The sequence below is a fragment of the Heloderma suspectum genome, chromosome 6, assembly GCF_057233095.1.
Source record: "Heloderma suspectum isolate Gila_16-S chromosome 6, 16-S_ref, whole genome shotgun sequence".
Taxonomy (NCBI): Eukaryota; Metazoa; Chordata; class Lepidosauria; order Squamata; family Helodermatidae; genus Heloderma; species Heloderma suspectum.
In genome coordinates, this window is record NC_139463.1 from 121,030,619 (window position 1) to 121,054,356 (window position 23,738).

The 23,738-nt window shown below is 44.4% G+C and overlaps 1 protein-coding gene across 1 annotated transcript; it reads left to right on the forward strand.

Annotated features, from left to right (window-relative positions):
• Positions 1 to 864: 864 nt before the first annotated feature.
• Positions 865 to 22,956, forward strand: LOC146342920 (vomeronasal type-2 receptor 26-like). Its single transcript, XM_084808077.1, has 7 exons — positions 865 to 879; positions 1,087 to 1,193; positions 10,538 to 10,829; positions 11,914 to 12,777; positions 14,229 to 14,456; positions 17,058 to 17,184; positions 22,055 to 22,956. Exons 1-7 carry the CDS (start codon positions 865 to 867, stop codon positions 22,954 to 22,956), a joined length of 2,535 nt encoding a protein of 844 aa, XP_084664203.1.
• Positions 22,957 to 23,738: the final 782 nt, after the last annotated feature.

Here is a 23,738-nt window from a genome sequence, read left to right on the forward strand (position 1 = left end):
TAACGTAGCGTTGCCCTTATTTTTATTATTTAATAAAAATTATTAAATAACTTATTATTTATTTGGTCCCTGTAGTCTACGTAAAGATTTACGTAGACTACAGCGAAAATAAGGGCAACGCTATTAAATAAGCGTTTATTTAATAAGTTTAATAAGCTGCCCTTCAAGCTCATTTTAAGTAATACCACCATCTACTTTTATTTTATTGTGGGGGGTGGGATTCCTCCTCTCAAAATGAAATGTGATGAGTGGCAATTTCTCAGTCACTGATATGCTCAATTAGATAGTCATATAACCATTGTTCTCATGTGGTTCCACAACACCTGCATTCGGCACCACATCTAGGCATTACTTAAAATGAAGTCAAGGATCTCTCTCCTTAGTAATTCTACACTTAAGTATTCTAAGCCACAGCTTCATTTTAAGAGAAAGTTTTGCTCCCATGCCCTTGATAAAGCTCAAGTTTTCAAGGAACATTTATTTCAGGATTTTTTGTGCTGCTTTGTGTCCATAGTCAAGTTGAGCCTGACTTTTCTTTTTGGTGTTTCCTGTCTATGGGAATCTGTTCTCCATTTGCTACTTTCTGTACCACCAGGAGCAGAGCAGACCTTTAGTCAGATATGGGGGAGAGAAAGAGAGAGAGAGAGAGAGAGAGAGAGAGAGAGAGAGAGAGAGAGAGAACCATTATGTTTGCTCTGAAATGAACTACGCAGCACACACACGGTGAAGAACTAAAGATGTCCCCTTGTAATTATTGAAATGACTATAATTTGTTCACCTATAATTCGTTTTCCACCGTCCAGAGGACAGTAGAAAACATGCAATAGGCAAGCCTGAAAGTGGTTATAAATAAAGCTATATGTCATGGAGTGCTGGCAGGTAGGTGCAAGAGGCAGTCAGTTTTGGTACACTTTTTTTTTTTTTTTTGCAGCGGGGGGATATTTGAAATTGGAATGTTGACAATCCCCTTTAGAGAGAAGTTTTGCCACCAGGATGTTATGGCTACTGATGTTCTGGCTCTCCATCACATGGAAAGTAGATACCGGGGAGTGCCCCATTAATAACCCCCTCCCTGTTCCACATGAGTGGTACCAGCCAGCTGGTGTCAACATTGGTGGGCTTGCTTCTCAGATACTTTACGGTGCCCAAGAAGTTTTGTTCAAGGGATACCCTTCTCAGAAGCTGGTGACAAGGTAAGGAGAGTTATCCCCCCCCCCCTTTGCATTTTCTGAACTTAATTAGATCACAATAATTTCTTAGTATATATTTTTGGATGATGGGATGCTCAAATTCAATAAACAAAAAAACTTTTTCTGATTAAGGTACTGTGTTGAGGACTTTCCATATTCACTTAGACTCTAAATTACCAGGAAATTACAGCTGTTAAGGGCCACACCCTTGATAAAGCTCCATTATTTAAGTTATATGCATTATTTATGGCATCCTATGCTGAGGTTTGTTCCAGCTTCACTACTATCTTGGAGCAGGATGGCTGTCCATGGTAGAGTGGTGGACCCAAGTCCCAGATTTGTCAGTTTACAAGAACAGACATATGGCATCTGTGCAACTGAAGCTACCTTGACAGGCATCAAGTACCCAGCTGGCAACTAACACCATCCACATAGAATTATAGAGTTGAAAGCATCCTTGAAGTCCAAGGTACAACCCACTTCTCAGTGCAGGGTAAGCCACAGGGAAGAAACATTCATCCTTATTCCTCCTCAACATCTCCCTCACAGGTTTTTGTTAGTTTTGTAACTCTGAAACAAAAATCCTATATAGTAGGTTAGTATTTTCTCATAGTGCAGAATGAGTAAAACAGCATATATGGGGATGGGGGTACTTTTTGAGTTTATGAGACAGGAAGGATCAGATTTTATAGATTACTAAATTGCACAGTATAACTGTAAGCAAACTTAGTCAAATGGAATTTGTATGTGAGGACTGAGGTTAGGGCAGAGGAGCTCTCCATAATATTGTGGTGTTAGTTCCTGTCACTGGCCAGTCAGTAAAAAGTCTTGACAGTTATTTTACTAATTAGGTAAAGCAATGTATATAAAGGACTCTGAACAACTGCACATACTTTATATAAGTAATAATGATTTATAAGCCTAAACTTTAATTGCAATCTTGATCTTGATCTCCATCACCACCAAAGGGTGTGGATGTGGAATGGGCCACAGAGGTGGAGAGGAGCAAATTCCATCCCCAGGTATGAGAAATGAACTGGCAGTACATCAAAACTGGTTTCTGTTCTTAAATATGTGGCTGCTTTTAAAACAAACAAACAGAAAATGTTTTGGAGCTCTGAACCCTGCAAGAAAGGTACACTCCCTGATCTGAAATGTCTAATTAAAGATGCAGCTAGGTTTTTGTCTTTGTCTTTTTACTCAAAAGAAACACATGGAAACTCATATGGATCAGGACCCTGGGGTGGTAGGTAGGGGCTTCAAACCTGTGCCTTATGTCTGCAGTTTACATTACAACAACTGGATGCCTTTTTGGCAATGTAAATTGGAGGGATGTGTTAGAAAGTTTAGTGTGACTTACATAAGTGTTGCTTTATATATAGAAAGTGTAGCAACACAACGTTTAGTATTGGAGAAGAAAAGTTGAAATCAACTTACTGTATTAGTGCTTTTATATACATTATCAGATAAGGCTAATACTGTTTAAATATAAGCACTCCCCTGTGTTGGGTGCGTGAATGTAAGTAAGCGAAAGCATGAGATATGGTTACTTGCTTCCTCTCTGAAAAGACAGCATGACACTCATTGTAGAGGCAGAGGGAAAGAAGGACGAGGAAAGGGATGGAGCAGGAGAAAGGAACTGATCAGACAACAAAGAGGATGAACAAGACAAGTGGCTGTAGATGCAACACATTCTCTATCACCCCCTTGTGTCTGGAAGGATGTGGAGCTGTTCCTATTAACCAACAGTACGTGGCTAGGGATGTCGGAGAATTTCTCCATGAATCTCCGGGAGGCCAAATGCCAATGCATTCGGGCCCCCAAAATTGGTGGAGAAACGGTCTGCCCCCCTGCCCCCTCCCGGGATGGGACTTACCTTCAGCGAATGTCCCTGGCGGCGGCGGCTCCCGGCGGCAGTTCAGCGGTGGTTTGGCGGCAGATCGGCAGTGGTGCGGCGGCGGTGGTGGCCGGTCTTCCGACCGGCTTCCACTGCTGCCATTACCAAGTAAAAAAACAACAACAAAAACAAATGTGATAGGCTATGTAAAGATTTACGTAGCCTATCATGGCTGACTTTGAAAAAAAAAAAGTGCGTACGCAAATGGCGGCGCCCATGGGAGCTGCCATTTGCATTCCTTATTTTGGCACGGGTAGTCTACGTAAATATTTACATAGACTACGGCGAAAATAAGGGCAACGCAAATAGCCCATGGGCGCCGCCATTTGCGTATGTGCTTTTTTTTTTTTAAGTCAGCCGTGATAGGCTATGTAAAGATTTACATAGCCTATCACGGCTGACTGCAGGCCAGGGACACAAACGGCGGCGGCTATGGCTGCCGCCATTTGCGTCCCGGCAGGAGAAGAACTTTCGCGGCTGGAGAGGTGGGACGCTCCCCCCCCGGCCAGAATTTCGGCGGGGAGGAACAGGGTGCCTCCCCTCCGCCCAGAATTTCGGGGGAGGGATGGAGCGCCTCCCCCCCACCACGAAGCAAGCTGCGGGATCAGGTAAGTGACTTTCGTCCATCCCTACGTGGGACCTAATCCAGATTGGGGCCATAGTGGAGGGCGGGGGGAGGATTAAAGGCTCCCTACATGTATTTCCAGTTTATGGAATGATTCTGAAACATGAGTGCATGCACACACACACACACACACACACACATCATTCGCTATGTACATGTGAGAAAAAGAATAGATCTGTCCTTCTACATTCAGAAGGGCTTATTTCTGAGTAAACCTGCACAGGAGTCCAGCATACCCCTTTTCTTTCCCTCCCTATCCCCTCTTCATCAGTGGTCTATCCACCATTGAGAGTGATTCCCTCAGCCTTCACTCTTGTCTCATTTGACAGTTTCCTGCTAACCACCCGCCACTGTCAGAAGACTGGAATACCTCTCAAAACACTGGACTAGTGTGATGTCTCAGCATTCTAACTTCAGAGTGAAACGGAGCATGCCCATTAGAATGTCCTGAGAATGAGACAGAAAAATGGAAGCCTCTTTCATGGGGAAAGAAAACTTTCAGGGAATCAGAGGACAGACATTTGGCATAGCGCTGCCACCCTCACACCTGCATTGTGGAGGATGCAAAATAGGGGCTATGCTGCCAACACAGTCGATGCTGTTGCCAGTTTATTTAACCTAATAAATAGGTTAGAGGAGCCAAGATAGTGATAAATCAGATTCAAAGGTTTACTTACAAGGAGACTTCATTGGGTAACTTACGGCACACAGGCGTAACAGCATAACAGCAGCAAGCGCCCCAAGCATCCATTCCCAGCATAGACTAACAGGACTAGGTTCTCAGCACAGCCACCTGTATTTCAGCATAAACACATAGTTTCACTTCCCAGGCATGGCCTGATAAGGCCTCCTAGCATTCATTAGTATGGAACGCGCTGGGGCTGTTCTCGGCCTTTTGACCCATCTGCACATGCTCAGATGCTTACTAACAAGGGAATTGCACCAATAATGAACTTAAGCAAGCATTGCTCTGGGCCCCTCTAACACTATAAACGACTTGGCCATGCTCCTGGGGCAATACAGCCCAACATAAATTTGCCAGCAGTTGCTGCCATAGGCTTTTATGGGGCAGACAAACCTTAATCACTTTTAAACCACTGCTCAGAATTTCACCAAACCAATGAAAGGCACACCCCCTTCACAAACCTGAATAAAGTACGTGAGTAGTTTCCCCCAGAATTGAAAGGAATATATGATATGCCAAGAGGAAGCTTGAGGAAAAAGGACATATGCTTCAATTTTCAGATTTATTTATTTATTTTACTTGCTGTATTTGTGGCCATTTTTATCAGATCACTTCAAAATTCTGTACAAGTACAGACTTCAGTATGTAGACAGGTGTCACTTCTATGAGTAGCAGAATTTTGAGGCTTATAATGGTGGAACTTTTTTTTCTTTTTGGCAAGTCATGGATTTTTTTTTAAAATCAACCTGTTTTAAAATTAGTTTCAGATAGGGATGCTGGAGAAATTCGAGACGGATTAAAATGAGCTCAGATTTCTAAGAATCCGACTTGCAGAATCCTATGCGGAGCGACCCCCTCAGGCCGTGGGGAGTCCATGGACTTTCAGATTTTTTTTTTTTTACTTTCCTGAAATTAACACATATAAATCTGTAGAAGAATATGTAAGTTTCCGCTGAGGAGACATTGAATGGAATGGGGGACAATACACTAAATGTTATGTACTGAGGTAAATTATGCAAATACTTACATAAATATTTATGTAATAATTTGTGTATTTTTCCCCATGACAAAAAAAAAAAAAATGCGACTGTCTGTGGGTGGATAGTGGAATGAAAGGTGCAAAACACAGATGGAGTGGATTTTACATGGTCTGTACATCCCTAGTTTCAGACATTACTGCCGTGCAATATTTTGCTAAATAAAAGTTGTGGACTATTGTGCAAGCCATTGCACATGTTTTGTTTCCTCTAGACTCTCTCTGCTAGTCCTTAGAATTGAAGCTATGCACACACAGAAACCCCTTCATGGATCACTGCCTTGTTGTGGCGAAGGGGCTTGCGTAACTCAGTGAAGCCATAAGCTATGCCGTGCAGGGCCACCCAAGATGGACAGGTCATGGCAGAGAGTTCTGACAAAATGTGGTCCACTGGAGAAGGAAATGGCAACCCACTCCAGTATTCTTGCCAAGAAAACCCCATGGAACGTATCACAAGGCTAAAAGATATGACGCCGGAAGATGAGCCCCTCAGGTCGGAAGGTGTCCAATATGCTACTGGGGAAGAGCAGAGGGTATTTCCAAGTAGCGCCAGAAAGAGTGAAGTGGCTGGGCCAAAGCCGAAAGGACACTCAGCTGTGGATGTGTCTGGTGGTGAAAAGAAAATCCGATGCTGTAAAGAACAATATTGTTTAGGAACCTGGAATGTCAGATCAATGAATCAAGGTAAGCTGGAGGTGGTCAAACATGAGATGGCAAGATTGAACATCGACATCTTGGGAATCAGCGAACTAAAATGGACAGGCATGGGCGAATTTAATTCAGGTGACCATCATATCTACTATTGTGGGCAAGAATCCCTTAGAAGAAATGGAGTAGCACTCATAGTCAACAAAAGGGTGGGAAAAGCAGTACTGGGGTACAATCTTAAAAATGATAGAATGATCTCAGTATGAATCCAAGGCAAACCATTCAACATCACAGTAATTCAAGTCTATGCCCCAACCACTGAGGCCGAAGAAGCTGAGGTTGAGCGGTTCTATGAAGACCTACAACACCTTCTAGAACTAACACCAAAAAAAGATGTCCTCTTCATCATAGGGGATTGGAATGCTAAAGTAGGAAATCAAGAAATCACCGGGATAACAGGCAGGCATGGCCTTGGTGTACAAAATGAAGCAGGACAAAAGCTAATAGAGTTTTGCCAAGAGAACATGCTGATCATAGCAAACACTCTTTTCCAACAGCACAAGAGGCGACTCTACACATGGACGTCACCAGATGGTCAATATCGAAATCAGATTGATTATGTACTTTGCAGCCAAAGATAGAGAAGCTCCATACAGTCAGTAAAAACAAGACCTGGAGCTGACTGTGGCTCAGATCATGAGCTGCTTCTTGCAAAATTTCGTCTTAAATTGAAGAACGTCAGGAAAACCACTAAACCATTCAGGTATGACCTAAATCATATCCCTGATTAATATACAGTGGAGGTGAGGAATAGATTTCAGGGATTAGACCTGATAGACAGAGTGCCTGAGGAACTATGGATGGAGGTCCGTAACATTGTTCAGGAGGCAGCAACGAAATCCATCCCAAAGAAAAAGAAATGCAAGAAAGCAAAGTGGCTGTCTGATAAGACTTTACAAGTAGCTGAGGAAAGAAGGGAAGCGAAAAGCAAGGGAGAAAGGGGAAGATATACCCAACTGAATGCAGAGTTCCAGAGAATAGCAAGGAGAGACAAGAAGGCCTTCTTAAATGAACAATGCAAAGAAATCGAGGAAAACAACAGAATGGGAAAGACTAGAGATCTCTTCAAGAAAATTGGAGATCTCAAGGGAACGTTTTGTGCAAAGACAGGCATGATAAAGGACAAAGAAGGCAGGGACCTAACAGAAGCAGATGAGATTAAGAAGAGGTGGCAAGAATACACAGAAGAACTATACAGGAAAGATCTGAATGTCCCTGATAGCCATGATAGTGCGGTCACTGAACTTGAGCCGGACATCCTAGAGAGTGAAGTCAAGTGGGCCTTAGGAAGCATTAGTAACAACAAAGCTAGCGGAGATGACAGTATTCCAGCCGAACTATTTAAAATCCTAAAAGATGATGCTGTTAAAGTGCTGCATTCAATATGTCAACAAATCTGGAACACTCAACAGTGGCCACAAGACTGGAAAAGGTCAGTTTACATTCCAATTCCAAAGAAGGGCAACGCCAAAGAGTGTTCAAACTACCGCACAATTGCGCTCATTTCACATGCCAGCAAGGTGATGCTCAAAATCCTACAAGCTAGGCTTCAGCAGTATGCGAAACGAGAACTACCAGAAGTACAAGCTGGGTTTCGAAGAGGCAGAGGAACTAGAGATCAAATCACCAACATTTGCTGCATCATGGAGAAAGCAAGAGAATTCCAGAAAAACGTCTATTTCTGCTTCATTGACTACGCTAAAGCCTTTGATTGTGTGGATCACAACAAACTGTGGCAAATTCTTAAAGTGATGGGAGTACCAGACCACCTTACCTGTCTCCTGAGAAACCTGTACGAGGGTCAAGAAGCAACAGTCAGAACCAGACATGGAACAACCGATTGGTTCAAAATTGGGAAAGGAGTACGACAAGGCTGCATATTGTCACCCTGCTTATTTAACTTATATGCAGAGTACATCATGAGAAATGCCGGGTTGGATGAATCAGAGGTCGGAATTAAGATTTCTGGGAGAATTATCAACAACCTCCGATATGCAGACGATACCACCCTAATGGCAGAAAGCGAAGAGGATCTAAAGAGCCTCTTGTTGAGGGTGAAAGAGGAGAGTGCAAAAGCTGGTTTGAAACTCAACATTAAAAAAACTAAGATCATGGCATCTGGCCCCATCACTTCCTGGCATATAGAAGGGGAAGAAATGGAAGCAGTGACAGATTTTACTTTCTTGGGCTCCAAGATCACTGCAGACGGTGACTGTAGCCATGAAATTAAAAGACGCTTGCTCCTGGGGAGGAAAGCTATGGCCAACCTAGACAGCATAGTCAGAAGCAGAGACATCACCTTGCCGACAAAGGTCCGTCTAATCAAAGCTATGGTTTTCCCAGTAGTAATGTATGGCTGTGAGAGCTGGACTATAAGGAAGGCTGAGCGCCGAAGAATTGATGCTTTCGAACTGTGGTGCTGGAGAAGACTCTTACGAGTGCCCTGGACTGCAAGGAGGTCAAATCAGTCCATCCTAAAGGAAATCAACCCTGAGTGCTCATTGGAAGGACAGATAATGAAGCTGAAGCTCCAATATTTTGGCTACCTAATGCGAAGAGAAAACTCCCTGGAAAAGACCCTGATGCTGGGAAAGACTGAAGGCAAAAGGAGAAGGGGACAGCAGAGGATGAGATGGCTAGATAGCATCACGGATGCAATGAATATGAACTTGAGCACGCTCCGGGAGAGAGCGCAGGACAGGAAGGCCTGGCGTGCTATGGTCCATGGGGTCACGAAGAGTCGGACACGACTGAACGACTGAACAACAACAACAACACACAGAATATCTGTCTGTCTGTCTGTCTGTCTATCATCTATCTATCTATCTATCTATCTATCTATCTATCTATCAATCTATCTATCTACATACCCATCGAATGAAAATATGTGCATCAGAAAGTGGCAAACACAGCAAACATGGGTTGCTCACCATGCTGTAGTGATACAAATGTATTTAACCCATTGGCTTTATTTCACTTAGAATGGAAAAGGTAAACAGCTGACAACTTAGGGAGGAAAACCAAGAATCTGAGAATCAAGCAAAACATTTTTGACCATTTTCTGGAGCTTTCCTGCAGCTGCCTTGAAGCTTCCCATTTTCTGTAACTTCCGTCTTAAAACTACCAAAGGGTCTTCTGGGACATAAAGCATTGCTCAAAGTGGATGAAAAAAAAAAGGATGGTTTTCAGTTTCCCTGAAAAGATGTCCACTATGAGCACAGTCTTAAAGCCTAATGAACTGTGATAGAATAAGATATCCAAGTCATTTCCCCAGGAGGTAACACTACACTCTGCAGAGCACAAATGCTAATATTCTGTCAAATCATACAATAATTGTGTGCTGAACAGAAAAGTGCTTATTAGCTCAGAAGAATCAGTAATGAATACAAGGATATTCTTCTCACAATCTAAATCAGGGACAGATATTATTACCAATATTGTGACATATCATGCCTAGGGATGGGGGAGAATTTCTCCCCGAAACTTCGGGGGGCCGAATATGTTGGCACTCGGCCCCCTGAAGTTTCGGGGAGAAATTCTCCATCCCCCCGCCCCCCCCCCGGGATGGGACTTACCTTTCCCAAATGTCCCTCCCGGCAGCGGGTCCCGGCAGCGGTTCGGCAGGTCTTCGTCAGGGGCGGGGGCGGCAGCTGGTCTTTCGACCGGCTGCCGCCGCCGCCATTACAAGAAAAGTAAAAAAAAAAAAAAAACGCCCCTGTGATAGGCTACGTGACGATTAATGTAGCCTGTCACAGCTAGATTTGCAAAGTCAGCCGTGATAGGCTACGTAAATCGTCACATAGCCTATCACGGGTGACTTTAAAAAAAAAAAACGTGTACGGCTAATGGCGGCCCCCATAGGGAGCCGCCATTCGCGTTCCTTATTTGGTCGCTGTAGTCTATGTAAAGATTTACGTAGACTACAGCAACCAAATAAGGAACGCGAATGGCGGCTCCCTATGGGGGCCGCCATTTGCGTACGCGCTTTTTTTTTTTTTTAAGTCACCCGTGATAGGCTACATGATGATTAACGTAGCCTATCATGGCTAACTTTGCTGATCTAGCCATGATAGGCTACGTAAATCGTCACGTAGCCTATCACGGGGGCGTTTTTTTGGGTTTTTTTAACTTTTTATTTCACGGCTGGGCGAGGCGAGGCGCCTCCTCCCCGGCCTGAATTTCGGCCGGGCGAGGCGGGAAGCCTCCCCCTCGGCCTGAATTTTGGCCGGGCAAGGAGGGAAGCTTCCCCCCCCGGCCTGAACTTCGGGGGGAGCAGCGAAGCGCCTCCCCCCCACCACCAAGCAAGCTGCGAGACCAGGTAAGTGACTTTCGTGCACCCCTAATTATGCCCTGTATAATTTTCTCCTGAAAAAAAGTAAAATAACTCTATTTTCAGTGTAGTAACAAAATTCTACCAGCACATCCTGGCCTTGGCATTTGCTGTGAATGAGATCAACAAGGATCCCAAGATCTTGCCCAATATCACACTTGGGTTCCACATCTGTGACAGCTGCTATGATGCAAGGATGACCTACCGTGCCATTCTGAACCTGCTCTTCAAACTACATAGATTTGTCCCCAACTACAAATGTGACACCCAGAAATCCCTCATAGCCATCATTGGGGGACTTGGTTCTGATACATCTTCCCTTATGGCAGACATTTTAGGATTCTACAAGATCCCACAGGTAGTGTGTGTATATGGGGATGTAGGGATATTATTCTTTATTTGTTCATCATTGTCAGAGCAATTTTGTTATATGTCTGAGGGGAAAAAAAGTCAGAAATTGCATCATATTCTGATAAGTAAAGAAAAATATGCTGAAGAGGTTCTACAATATTCCATATATGTGTGGATGTAGGGAAACTGCAATTTTCCTTTTGTCATTGTGTGAGTAATTTGGTGGCTTAGAAGGACAGAGACCTTGGAATGACTTAAAGAATAATCTGAGAACTTCCTCATGTTCCCATACTTGAGAAAATTACACCAAAAGAGTCATAGACTATAACTCTCATCTAACCTAAAATTAGGGATGTCAGAGAATTCCGCCGTGGACTCCAGTGAGGCTGGAATCTATGGCGGAACGGCCTCCCCCACCCCGCCACCCCACGGAATCCCCCTGGGACAGAATGTACCTGGCGGCAGATCCGGCGACTCCGGTGGCGGATGCGGTGGATGCGGCTGTGGATGCGGTGGTGGATGTGGTGGTGGTGGCAGCAGCTCTGGCTGGTCTCCAGGCTGCTGCCAGGCTGCTGCAGCCACAAATGGCGGCTGTCATAGTGGCCACCATTTGCATCCTTGCAGTAAGCCATGATAGGCTACATAAGTATTTACATAGCCTATCATGGCAAAAGGCAGGGACACAAATAGCATAGCCACTGCCATTTGCATGGCTGCCTTTTGCCATGATAGGCTACGTAAATACTTATGTAGCCTATCACAGCTTACTGCAAGGACGCAAATGGTGGCCACTATGATGGCCGCCATTTGTGGCCACAGCAGCCCGGCAGCGGCCAGAACTCTGGCTGCGGCCTGCCCTGGCTGGCAATTCCGCGGAGCCACCGCAGAGTGGAACCAGCCAGGGAGGATTCCAGGGGGATGGACGGAGCACCTCCCCCCCCCCCGCGGATTGACCGGCATGGAGCCAGGTAGGGTTTTCATACATCCCTACTTAAAATTGCTTCAAGAAATGTTTGTCGCATAATCAGGCACATGCACATAAAGACACTCCTCCTAACTTACCTCTACAATATCTGCACTTGTTCTTTTAGCTCACATATGGCTCATTTGCCCTTCAGGAGATTCATACCACTGAGGCTCCATCATTTTATTGCATGGTCCCAAATGAAGCCCATCAGTACAATGGGATTATCCGGTTGCTTCAGCATTTCAGATGGACATGGGTTGGGCTCTATGCTGTTGATAGCAACAGTGGAGAACATTTCTTGCAGACCCTGGAACCATTGCTTTCCGAAAACGGAATCTGTTCAGCCCACACAAAAAGAATACCACAACTAGCTCGTTTGGATAACTTTCAAGAAATTATTGATATAGCATCTAACATCTATGTACCTTTAACCGATAATAAGACAAATACACTCATCATCTATGGAGAATCTCTGACAATTGTATGGTTGCGTACTATTATACTTCTGGAAGACCCTGAAAATATGATAGCTGTATCATATAGAAAGGTGTGGATCATGACATGCCAGATTGATTTAATATTAACAGGCTTTCAAAAGGGTTGGGATCTTCAGTTGTTCCATGGTGCTCTTTCCTTTACAATTCACTCAAAGGATCCTCTAGGTTTCAAGGAATTTCTTCAGATCATAAAACCTCACTCTGCCCAAGGAGATGGATTTCTCAACATCTTCTGGGAGCAAGCATTTGACTGTTTACTTCCGAAACCTGGAATGCCAATAATGATTAGTGAAAAATGTACTGGGGAAGAGAGGTTGGAGAATCTTCCTGGGCCTCAGTTTGAAATGGGCATGACTGGCCACAGCTACAGTATCTATAATGCCATCTATGCTGTGGCTCATGCTTTACATGCCATGTTGTCATCCAGATCAAAGCACAGAGGAATGTGGATGGGTGAAAACACCGGACTTCTAGATCTGCAGCCTTGGCAGGTAATGAGCATCTCTACACCAGCTTAAAATCCTGCATTTAAAATGGGGCTTTCTGCTCCCATTTTAAATACAGGATCACGATGGACTCCCTCTACACGTGCTACCTCCCCCTGCTTTCCCCCTCCTTTCCCCCCTTATCTGAATCTTCAATATGTTTCATTATACAGCTGCTAGATGATGCTGTGGTCTATCTCCTCTTATTGTGGCTTTCCCTCTTTTCATGAGGGAACTCAAGAGGAACTCAGGCGTGGTAATTTGATAGCTTATTATCTCCAATCTTAAAAAAAAATGGAATAAAGGTCATTTAGTGCAGGAGACACCCTTGAGGTTAATGACATCATCTAAAGGACTTGCAAACTTCAATGAGCAACCAATCTCAATAGCAGGATAAAAGCTTCCTGTGAAGTGCCCAATGTCTCCACAACAAAAGATTTTTATTTCAATGAACACCCATTTTTCTCCCCCTTGAATAACTGAAGAAATTTACATTTTATTCACTGCCAGCATTTATTCGCTCATATCTATCTACCTATCATCTATTTATCTCTCTCTCTCTCTCTCTCTCTCTCTCTCTCTCTCTCACCTTCATACATTTGGAGCCTGAAAATAATATGTCTCCTACAATGTAGTTTAAATAATCAGTTTTCTCTGTCAAAAGAGCCTGATGACAAAACCCTTCCTCTCTTCACCCAGCCTACGGTCCCTCAAGATGGGCAGGGGATTACCTTTGCTTCAGCCTAGGCAGGTTGATCCCACCCACCTCAGGTTTCCCCTTTTACCACCTTTATTATACTCCTTTTCCCCCTAGAGTATAATCGTGTGTGTGTTGTGCCATTTTTTTAAACTTCTGCCTAGGTTAAGTATAAGTAGTGTTATGAGGACTCAAGTACAGAGTCAATGTAAAAGTATAAAAAAATAATTTATTTAGAGTACTATAAAGATGGAACTTCAAAAGATTACTTCAATATGATGTTCTTTTTCATAGTTACTTTATATGTTAACCTCTTAACCTAACCTAGGCTAAACTAAGGCCTAAGACCACTAACCACAACTCCCTATCCCCTGGAGATGTTTTATCTAAGAGTTCAAATCCCTCCCTCTCTCATCTATCTTCAAACTGGCTTTTTTCAGCCATTTTAACTTGCTCCAGCACCCTGTCCCATCAACATTCTCACTGACCGATCACATGGCCCCAAGGACTCAGCCACTCACACTGTTCTATACATTCTCACACACTCACCAGGCAACCTCCATTGTGTGGAGAAGCTTTAGACCCTTTACACTGTGTTTAAACAAATAAAAACATAGGGCAGTTCTGCCACAGTTGTACTTGCTGATTCTTAGATGGAACTTACTATCAGCAAGGAAAGATTAAATCTCCACTATGATTTTAGCTCCTGTTCTTTTCATCTTTTTCAACCCCCTGTGTTTCCTTTTCTTTTTTCAATTAGCTCCACCCATTTCTTCAAGGCATTTTGTTTAACAACTCAGTTGGAGAAACAATATCCTTTAATGACAGACAGGAAATGGGAGGTGGATTTGACATCATGAATGTGATCACATTCCCCAATACTTCCTTCCAGAGAGTGAAAGTTGGACAGGTGAATGTCAATGCACTAGAAGGAAAAGATTTCATCATTCATGAGGATATGATTGTGTGGCACAAAGGTTTTAGCCAGGTATGGATTCTGGGGTATATTTGTTCAACATGAACTTCTCTAAATCAGTCATTTTTGCTACATCAGATTTCATTTTCTGCCTACCATGTCCCCATGATCATTTATCATATTCTTTAAAAACATTTTGTAACATAGCAGTTCCAAAGATTGGAATCTAGAGTGGCTTAGTTGCTGGTCATAAGAGCATTAAGCTAAAATATGCTGCTATTTTGGGAAGTTTGGGTCTGCCCCTTTTGCCCTTGGCCCCATCCACCACTGCAGTGTGCGTGCCTCCTGAGAACTTATCTGAAATGGAATTTGGTCTTTGGGCTGAAAGAGATTTTGCACCCCTGGTCTAGATGCAAATATTTCAGATATCACTGTTCATATTTTGGAAGGAATATTATATATGCTGCATAAGTGAAACATGGTTCATGTACACCACACCTTCCTTAAATATAGTAGTGAGTTGGGGAATCCAGATAACATTTCTTCAGTGGACACCAATCATCAACCTCTGTTTCCATGACCTGAGTAGTCAACTTCTTTATTTGTAGTCTGTAGAGTAGCATAACTCTCTTATGATTTTGTATATAGTTTGGCTGTTACAGGGGGTTTGGTTCTCTCTCTCTGTCTCTCTTTCTCTCTGTGCATGTTGAACCAAAAAGCCAAAAGTTCAGGAAGCCAAAGTCTTCCATACCACCATGTCTTCAAACCAAACTAGAGAACAGGAGGTTCCGCAGGTGGTCTGCGACATTAGGAGCTTGAAAAAGAATGTTGTTTACATTGTGGTGCCAAAAGGATGGCTGTTGGCAAGACATTTCATTTCTGCAACAATGCGTGCAAAGGACATCACAGAAGGAATTAAGAACAAAGACGAGCCTTCCTTATTGTTCAGAGTTACAAGACCAAAGGATAGCTTTAACAAATGAAAACTAGAGGCCAAAACTGGCTTTTTCAGTAAACTTTTTAAATCTGTTTTTTTCCCCTAACTTTTGGTCCCTTTTCTTGTTGGATTAACCACGCCACACCTAGAAACCAAGCCCCACTTAGAGTATTTATAAGGCTTTCTTCACATGGAGCTTTTATCCTGCAATTGAGATTGCTCCTTCACAAAGGTTTGCGGGCTCTTTACATGATGCCGTGACCCTCCCAGCCATCTCCTGCACTAAATGCCCTTTGTTCCGTTTTTAAATAGATTGCTGATAATGAGCTATCAAACTACCCCTTTGTATTCTGCTTGAGTTCCCTCTGTGAAAAGAGGGAAAGCAGCAAGAAGAGGAGGGAGATCAACAAAAGATAATGGAAGAATCAGATACGGGGGAAAGGAGGGGGAAGGGGAGGGGAGGGGGAGGGGGAGGGGGAAAAGGAAGCAGGGGGAAAAGGGAGTCATCCTGATCCTTCATTTAAAATGGAAACAGAAAGCCCCATTTTTAAATGCAGGATTTTAATCTGTTGTAGAGAAACCCCAAGATCCCGAGAGGGATTTATGTCTGTTTGGTGGAGGTGGTGGAAAGTCATAGGAAAAGAAATGTAAACAAGAATGTAAACAGTCTATTTGGCCTGGTCTCCATTCTATACATGGATCTAGGGGTGTCAGAGAATTTCTCGCTGAAACTTCGGGGGGCCGAGTGCCAACGTATTTGGACCCCCGAAGTAGTTTCGGGGAGAAATTCTCCGCCTGGGATGGGACTTACCTTCCCCGAATGTCGCTCCCGGTGGCGGGTCGCAGCGGCGGTTCGGCAGGGCTTCGACAGGGGCGGGGGTGGCAGCCGGTCTTTCCACCAGCTGCGGCCGCCGCCATTCCAAGAAAAGTAAAAAAAAATAAACACCCCCGTGATAGGGTACGTGACGATTAACATAGCCTATCATGGCTAGATTTGCAAAGTCAGACGTGATAGGCTATGTAAATCGTCACGTAGCCTATCACGGGTGACTTAAAAAAAGGGGGAAAAAAGCGCGTACGGCTAATGGCGGCCCCCATAGGGAGCCGCCATTCGCGTTCCTTATTTGCTCGCTGTAGTCTACGTAAAGATTACGTAGACTACGACGAAAATAAAGGCAACGCTATTTGCGTAGACTGTTAAATGTTTACGTAGACTACAGCGACCAAATAAGGAACGCGAATGGCGGCTCCCTATGGGGGCCGCCATTTGCGTACGTGCTTTTTTTTTTTTAAGTCACCCATGATAGGCTACGTGACGATTAACGTAGCCTATCACGGCTGACTTTGCAGATCTAGCCGTGATAGGCTACGTTAATCGTCACGTAGCCTATCACGGGGTGTTTTTTATTTTTTTAACTTTTCTGTTGAAGTTCGCGGCCGGGGAGACGGGGCGCTTTTCCCCAGCCTGAATTCCGGCCGGGGGCGAGGCGGGAAGCCTCCTCCCCGGCCTGAATTTCAGCCGGGCGAGGTGGGAAGACACCCCCCGCTCGCATGAACTTTGGGGGGAGAAGCAAAGCGCCTCCCCCCCACCGCGAAAAAAGCTGAGGGACAAGGTAAGTCCCTTTCGTACATCCCTACATGGATCAGGGCATAGCTGTTCTCATGACACAGATCAACAATTTAAACCTTTATTTGAAATTTCTCCCATCATTAATTCCTCTCATATATATGGATAGGTGCTTCCACTGTCTATGTGTAGTGACTGTTGTTACCCTGGTAATCAGAAGAAAAGGAAGGAAGGGGAAAAGTTTTGCTGCTATGATTGTGTTTCATGCCCTGAAGGGAAGATTTCAAACATGACAGGTAGGTGACTTAGTATTCTGATTTTCCCATCACAAATAGTTAGGGACATCAGAGAATTCCGCCACGGATCTCGGGGAGGCCGAATGCCAGCCCATTCAGCCCCCCGAAATCGGTGGCGGAACGGTCTGCCCCCCACCCCCCCGGGACGGGACTTACCTTGGGCGGATCTTCCTGGCGGCAGCAGCGGCTGTGGTGGCCGGTCTTCCGACCAGCTGCCGCAGCCGCCATTTCCAGTTAAAAAACAAAAAAACAAAAGAACAAAAAAAGTGACAGGCTACGTAAAGATGTACATAGCCTATCACTGCTAGATTTTTAAAAAACACTGTGATAGGCTACGTAAATGTTTACGTAGCCTATCACGGCTGATTTAAAAGAAAAAAAACACGCGTACGGAAATGGCGGTGCCACCATTTGCGTTCCTTATTTTGGCACGTCTTAGTCTACGTAAACATTTATGTAGACTAAGATGGCGAAAATAAGGGGAATGCAAATAGCGAAGCATCTACGCTATTTGCGTTCCCCTTATTTTAGCTGCCTTAGTCTATGTAAATATTTACGTAGACTAAGACATGCCAAAATAAGGAACGCAAATGGCGGCGCTCATGGGCGCTGCCATTTGCGTACGCATGTTGCTTTCTTTTTTTCTTTTAAATCAACAATGATAGGTTACATTTATGTAGCCTATCACGGCTGACTGCAGGGATGCAAATGGCAGCGGCTACGGCCGCTGCCATTTGCGTCCCTGCTAGCCAGCAGCCGGATGTCTGGCCGCTGGCGGAGCCGGCTGGCGGCTCCGCAGAATCCCTGTGGAGCAGAGCCGGCCGGCCAGAATTTAGGGGGGGTGGGACGGAGCACCTCCCCCCCGCCACGAATGTCACCCTTCAAAAAGGTAAGTGACTTTCGTACATCCCTACAAATAGTTATGTCAGATGAGATGACCAAATATAGAAGTGATTAGGGATGTATGAAAGTCACTTACTTTTTCGACGGGGTGATTCGCAATGGAGGGGAGGCGCGCCGCACCTCCCCCTGAAATCCTAACCTGGAGATTCCGCGGAGCCGCCAGCTGGGGCCGTTTGCAGCTGGACATCCGGCCACTAGGCAGCCTGCAGACAAAAAAATCACACCAGCGTACGCAAATGGCGGCTATGGCGGCCTCCATTTGCGTTCCCTTTTTTTCGCTGTTTTAACCTACATAAATATTTACGTAAGCTATTATGGTGGGGAAAAAAAGGGGAACACAAATAGCGTAGTGGGCGCCATTTGCGTACCCTTTTTTTTTGCCGTTTTAGCCTATGTAAATATTTACGTAAGTTATTACGGTGGGAAAAAAAGGAACGCAAATAGCGCCCACTATGCTATTTGCGTTCCCCCTTTTTTCGCCGTAATACCTTACGTAAATATTTACGCAGGCTAAAACAGCGAAAAAAAGGGAATGGAAATGGCAGCCGCCGTAGCCGCCATTTACGTACGCTGTTTTTTTTTTTAGCTTGCTGTGATAGGACATTTGTCTGGGACATTTATTGAAAGTAATCTATATGATGTCAGTCTTTTTTTTTAATTGCTTCCAAATTGGCCCTTTCTTTCCAATCAATCATAAATTTGGAAGGCCTGAGGCCTATGGTGTTAGAACGCCTTCACATTTTATTTCAATAGGTTCACAAACAAATGAATTGCAAGCACAAAATTGCAGCTGGGTCTTTCATTGAAAATAATGGGATGGTTCAAGAAAGTGAGCTTGCTTAATTGTACATACAATGGACATACTTTGTCCAATCTGAAACTGTGCTTAATACCTGATGTGCTTAATACCTCACAGAAAGTCTTAACATTTTATGTCATTTCGATGTTAAACCTGGGTGTTAGAAGCAGAAAACTGCCTGGTTCTCTCATTGGAATCACTCAAAATAAAACAAAGCAGAACAAAAACTATTGCACTAATGCCGTTCCAGGGAATTGAAAGTAAAATGAGTGCTGTTTTAAAAAGTAAAGGAAATGGGGGAGGGGCAATGATAAAAAGGGGGTTTAAGACCAGTGTTGAGGCTATCTCATGTTTACTATGGAACTATGTTTCAAGTTCCAAAAAGCCAGGAACTCGGAAGCTAAGGCTCATGCTTCAACAGACATTGCTATGATCAGTAATGATGTGCACTTTTCCTTGGCCTTTCAGGGCCAAAACCAGATTGCTTCAGACTAGTAAAGATATCCCACATAGGTATGTACGAAAGTCACTTACCTTTTCAAAGGGTGACATTCGCAGTGGGGGGGAGGCGCTCCGTCCCTCCCCCTGAAATTCTCCCTGGCCGGCTCCGCTCCGCGGCCACTCTGCGGAGCTGCCGGCTGGGGCCGCCCGCAGCCAGACATCCAGCCGCTGGGAAACCTGCACAGGGACACAAATAGCAGCCTCCGTAGCTGCCACCGCCATTTGCGCCCCTGTCTTTTGCTGTAATAGGCTATGTAAATATTTACGTAGCCTATCACGGCAAAAAAAAAGGGAACACAAATGGTGGCCACTGTAGCTGCTGCCATTTGCGTTCCTTTTTTGGGGGGGACGTGATAGGTTATGTAAATATTTACGTAGCCTATCATGGCAAAAAAAAGGGAATGCAAATGGCGGCCGCCGTAGCCGCTGCCATTTGCATTCCCGTTTTTTTTTTTTTTTTGCCGTGATAGGCTATGTAAATACTTATGTAGCCTATCACAGCCTCTGCAGGGACGCAAATGGCATCTCTGCATTAGCAATGATAGGCTATGTAAGTATTTACGTAGCTTATCACAGCTATATTGAAGAAGCGAATGGTGGCCGCAGATGTGGCCGCCATTAGCAAAGCAGCGCGAATGGCAGCAGGTAAGTGGTTCGTTTCACGTGCCTTTCATGGGGGGGGGGCTTCGTTCCACCATGGATTTCAGGGGGCCAAATGCACTGGCATTCGGCCTCACTGAGATCCGTGGCAGAATTCTCTGACATTCCTAATCCCACATTGTCCAGATCCTGTATTACCTTATGAAGCATCTGAGTCTTACTGTATACCTAGTACAGTATAGTATATTATGCCAGTATTTTTCCAGCTGCACTGGCTGCCAGTCCATGCCCAGGCCTGATTCAAAGTAATGGTGTTAACATTTAATGACCTAAGTGGCTTGGGACCAGGTTATCTGAAGGATCGTCTCTACCTCCCCAGACCCTAAGATCATCTTCAGGGGTCCATCTCCAGAAGCCCCTGCCAAAGGAAGTGAGGTGTGTGGCTACCAGGAAGAGGGCCTTTTCCCCTGTAGCACCCTAGCTGTGGAATGAGCTCCCTAGAAAAGTTCACCTGGCACCTATGGTGTGCTCTTTCTGGTACCAGGCGAAAACTTTTTTATTATTATTTAGCCAGGGATTGTATCATTTTAGCATTCTAATCTTTTAGCTCTGCTGTTTTAAATTTGTTACTATATTTTAAAGCTCCTTACCATCACTGCCCTTGCCACCGCCACCCTCGCCACTGCATCTGCTGCCACCGCCACCTCCATTGCTGCTGTCCTCACCACCTTCTCCAGGAAGTTCCAGGAGGTTGCTATTTTAAAAATGGTGACTCCCTTCAGTAAGAGTCGCCTTGCGTGTCTGGGCCTCAGCAGTTGGTGGCTGCGAGGACAGCAGCGGAGAAGGCGGAGAGGATGGCAGCGAGGATGGTGGCAGAGGTGGCAGTGAGGGCGGCGGCAAGGGTGGTGGCAGTGGCAGTAATAGAGGCGGTGGTGAGGACAGCTGCAGCAGAGGTGGTGGCAGAGGAGGGGGCGAGGGCGGCGGGGGCGGAGAAGGCAGAGGTGACAGTAAGGTAGGGGGGTTTGCGCAGGGACATTGGGGGGACCCGAAGCGGGGTTTGACATCTGAATCCCACTTCAGGTTAGGGGCCGAGTTGGGTCAGAGAGGCCCCCTGAATCTGCCCGAGCCGAATCGGGGTTGTGTCTGAAGCCACTTTGTGGCTTCTGAGTCGGATCGGGGGTTCCCTGCACAGCCCTAGTAACATGTAGTTTAACCCTGAGAGGACACATTGCATAACTAGAGGAATATAAATTGTACATAGAGTCCATTATTTTTCATCTGCAGGATAGAATCCCAATGCAAAATTGGCATACTGGCAGCTAGGGATGCTGGGGAAATTTGAGATGGACTAAAATCAGCTTGGATGTCTAAGAATCCGACCTGCAGAATCTACTGTGGAATGACTGCTTCAGACTGTGTGGAGCCTGTGGAATTTCAGATGTTTTTGTTTGTTTGTTTTGTTTTACTTTCCTGAGATTTACACATATTTATTTGTAGGAAAATATGCAAGTTTCTGCTGAGAAGAAATTGAATGGAATGAGGGAGCAATATGCTAAATGTTACATACTAAGGCAAATACTGTGTTATGAAACCACTTATGTAATTATTTGTGTATTTTTCCATATGATGGAAAAAAATTCACACCCATCTGTGATCGGACAATGGAACAAAAGTGCCTGACAATCCACAAAACACTGATGGAGTAGATTTTACACAGATCGTACATGCCTACTGGCAGCATTCTAGATTCAGAATGAAACAGAGCATGCACTGTATAATCTTGTGAGCAGTTGCTGCCATATGTTTCAATGGGCCATGAAAAGATTAATAACTTTAGAACAGTTTCTCAAAACTACATTGAACACAACTATCATGAAAAGACAAACCTCATAATTAAAGTGTACTATCATATGACAATTGGCACACTTGGAACCAATATTTTTTGTATGTTTATTTTTCATTTTAAAGTTAGCACAAGCGACATCTTCCACATAGGAGACATTGTGAGAATGGGTCCTAAGTAACACATAAATCATCTCTGAAATGGGACCCCTTCCTATTTTTCAGATATGGATGAGTGTTTCAGATGCCCAGAAGACCAATATCCAAGCAAGGACAGAAACCGATGTATACCCAAAGCCATCAGCTTTCTGTCTTATGAAGAACCTTTAGGGGCTTGTTTAGCCTCAGCTTCCATTTCTTTTTCCCTGATCACAGTCGTAGTGCTTAGAACTTTTATTAAGCACAGAGATACCCCAGTAGTCAAAGCTAATAACCGGAGCCTCACCTACACTCTCCTCATCTCTCTCCTGATCTGCTTCCTTTCTTCTTTGCTATTCCTTGGCCAGCCTAGGAAAGTGACTTGCCTTCTCCAACAACCAACATTTGGCATCATCTTCTCAATAGCTGTTTCTTCTGTGTTGGCCAAAACCACCATTGTTTCTCTAGCATTCATAGCCACAAAGCCAGGATCTAGGATGAAGAAGTGGGTGGGGACAAGACTGGCTCAAACAGTTGTCCTTTGCTGCTCTCTTATTCAAGCAAGTATTTGTTCGGTGTGGCTGGCAACCTCTCCTCCCTTCCTTGATGCAGACATGCACTCCCTAACTGAAGAAATCATTGTGCAATGTAATGAAGGCTCTGTTGCCCTGTTTTACTGCGCCCTGTGCTACATGGGCCTCTTGGCCATTACCAGCTTCATTGTGGCCTTTCTAGCCCGCAAATTACCTGATGCTTTTAATGAAGCCAAGTTTATTACATTCAGCATGCTGGTGTTCTGTAGTGTTTGGGTGTCATTCATTCCAACCTATCTGAGCACAAGAGGCAAGTTCATGGTGGCTGTGGAGATCTTCTCCATCCTGTGCTCCAGTGCTTGGTTGCTGGGTTGTATCTTTACCCCCAAATGCTACATCATGGTGCTGAGGCCTGAGCTGAACAAACGGGAACAACTAATAAGAAGAAAGAGTTGAAGAATCTGCCTAGTTTATCACTTCTTTTATTGTTATGTTAGCAATGGGGGCTTCTTAAGAGCAAAGAGGCTACTATAGCATTAATTACAGATATTTATTTAAAGTTATCCCCTTGCAGTTTCTGTTGCTATTCCAACTCACTACCAGTGCCCCTCACTAACTTCCTTCCTCATCTGACAACTGGCCTGTGATGTAATCTTGACATTTAAATGAGCTCTTCAGGGAAGAGTTATGATTTTCTATGTCATTGGAGCTGTGCTTAATCTAGTAAAATATAGAATGGAACTGTATGAGTGAAAAACACACACACAATACTTTGAGAAGAACAGAACTGAAGTATGCTGAGAAGAGGAGAGCTAAACAGAAGAATCATTGGAGATCAGGTGTCTGGAAAGAGGTTATGAAGGAGTAATATATTGTATACCAGCATAATGTTCTGATGACTCATGTAAGTGAACCAAGCCACACAGTACAAGGGGCGCTTCCCTCACCCTCCCCAGGTCCTAACCAACTCCATCCTCAAACTGGAGAGTCAGACCCAAATGGAGTATATGGAAACATGTGGCTGGCACAGTCTGATACTTCTTTCTACTTCAGTGAAATAAATTCTATTTAAGGAAAAGGAATATGTTGTGATGTCCTCATCTTCAGTGGTTCCCTGTACCATTTCACTGACTGCCAAAAGTGGTGTTAATGTAGCACTATCACATCATGCATCTTCTCTCTAGCAGTGGCAAAATCTGTCTATTCTGCTTTTTGTAATCTTCATATTTTTTTCAAGC

What these genes read in the sequence shown, in the direction of transcription:
- LOC146342920 (XM_084808077.1), top strand. An exon ending in TCTCAGAAGCTGGTGACAAG is followed by an intron (nt 1,194 to 10,537) that starts GTAAGGAGAGTT and finishes CTCTATTTTCAG; the next exon opens with TGTAGTAACAAAATTCTACC. An exon ending in GGCACAAAGGTTTTAGCCAG is followed by an intron (nt 14,457 to 17,057) that starts GTATGGATTCTG and finishes ATATATGGATAG; the next exon opens with GTGCTTCCACTGTCTATGTG.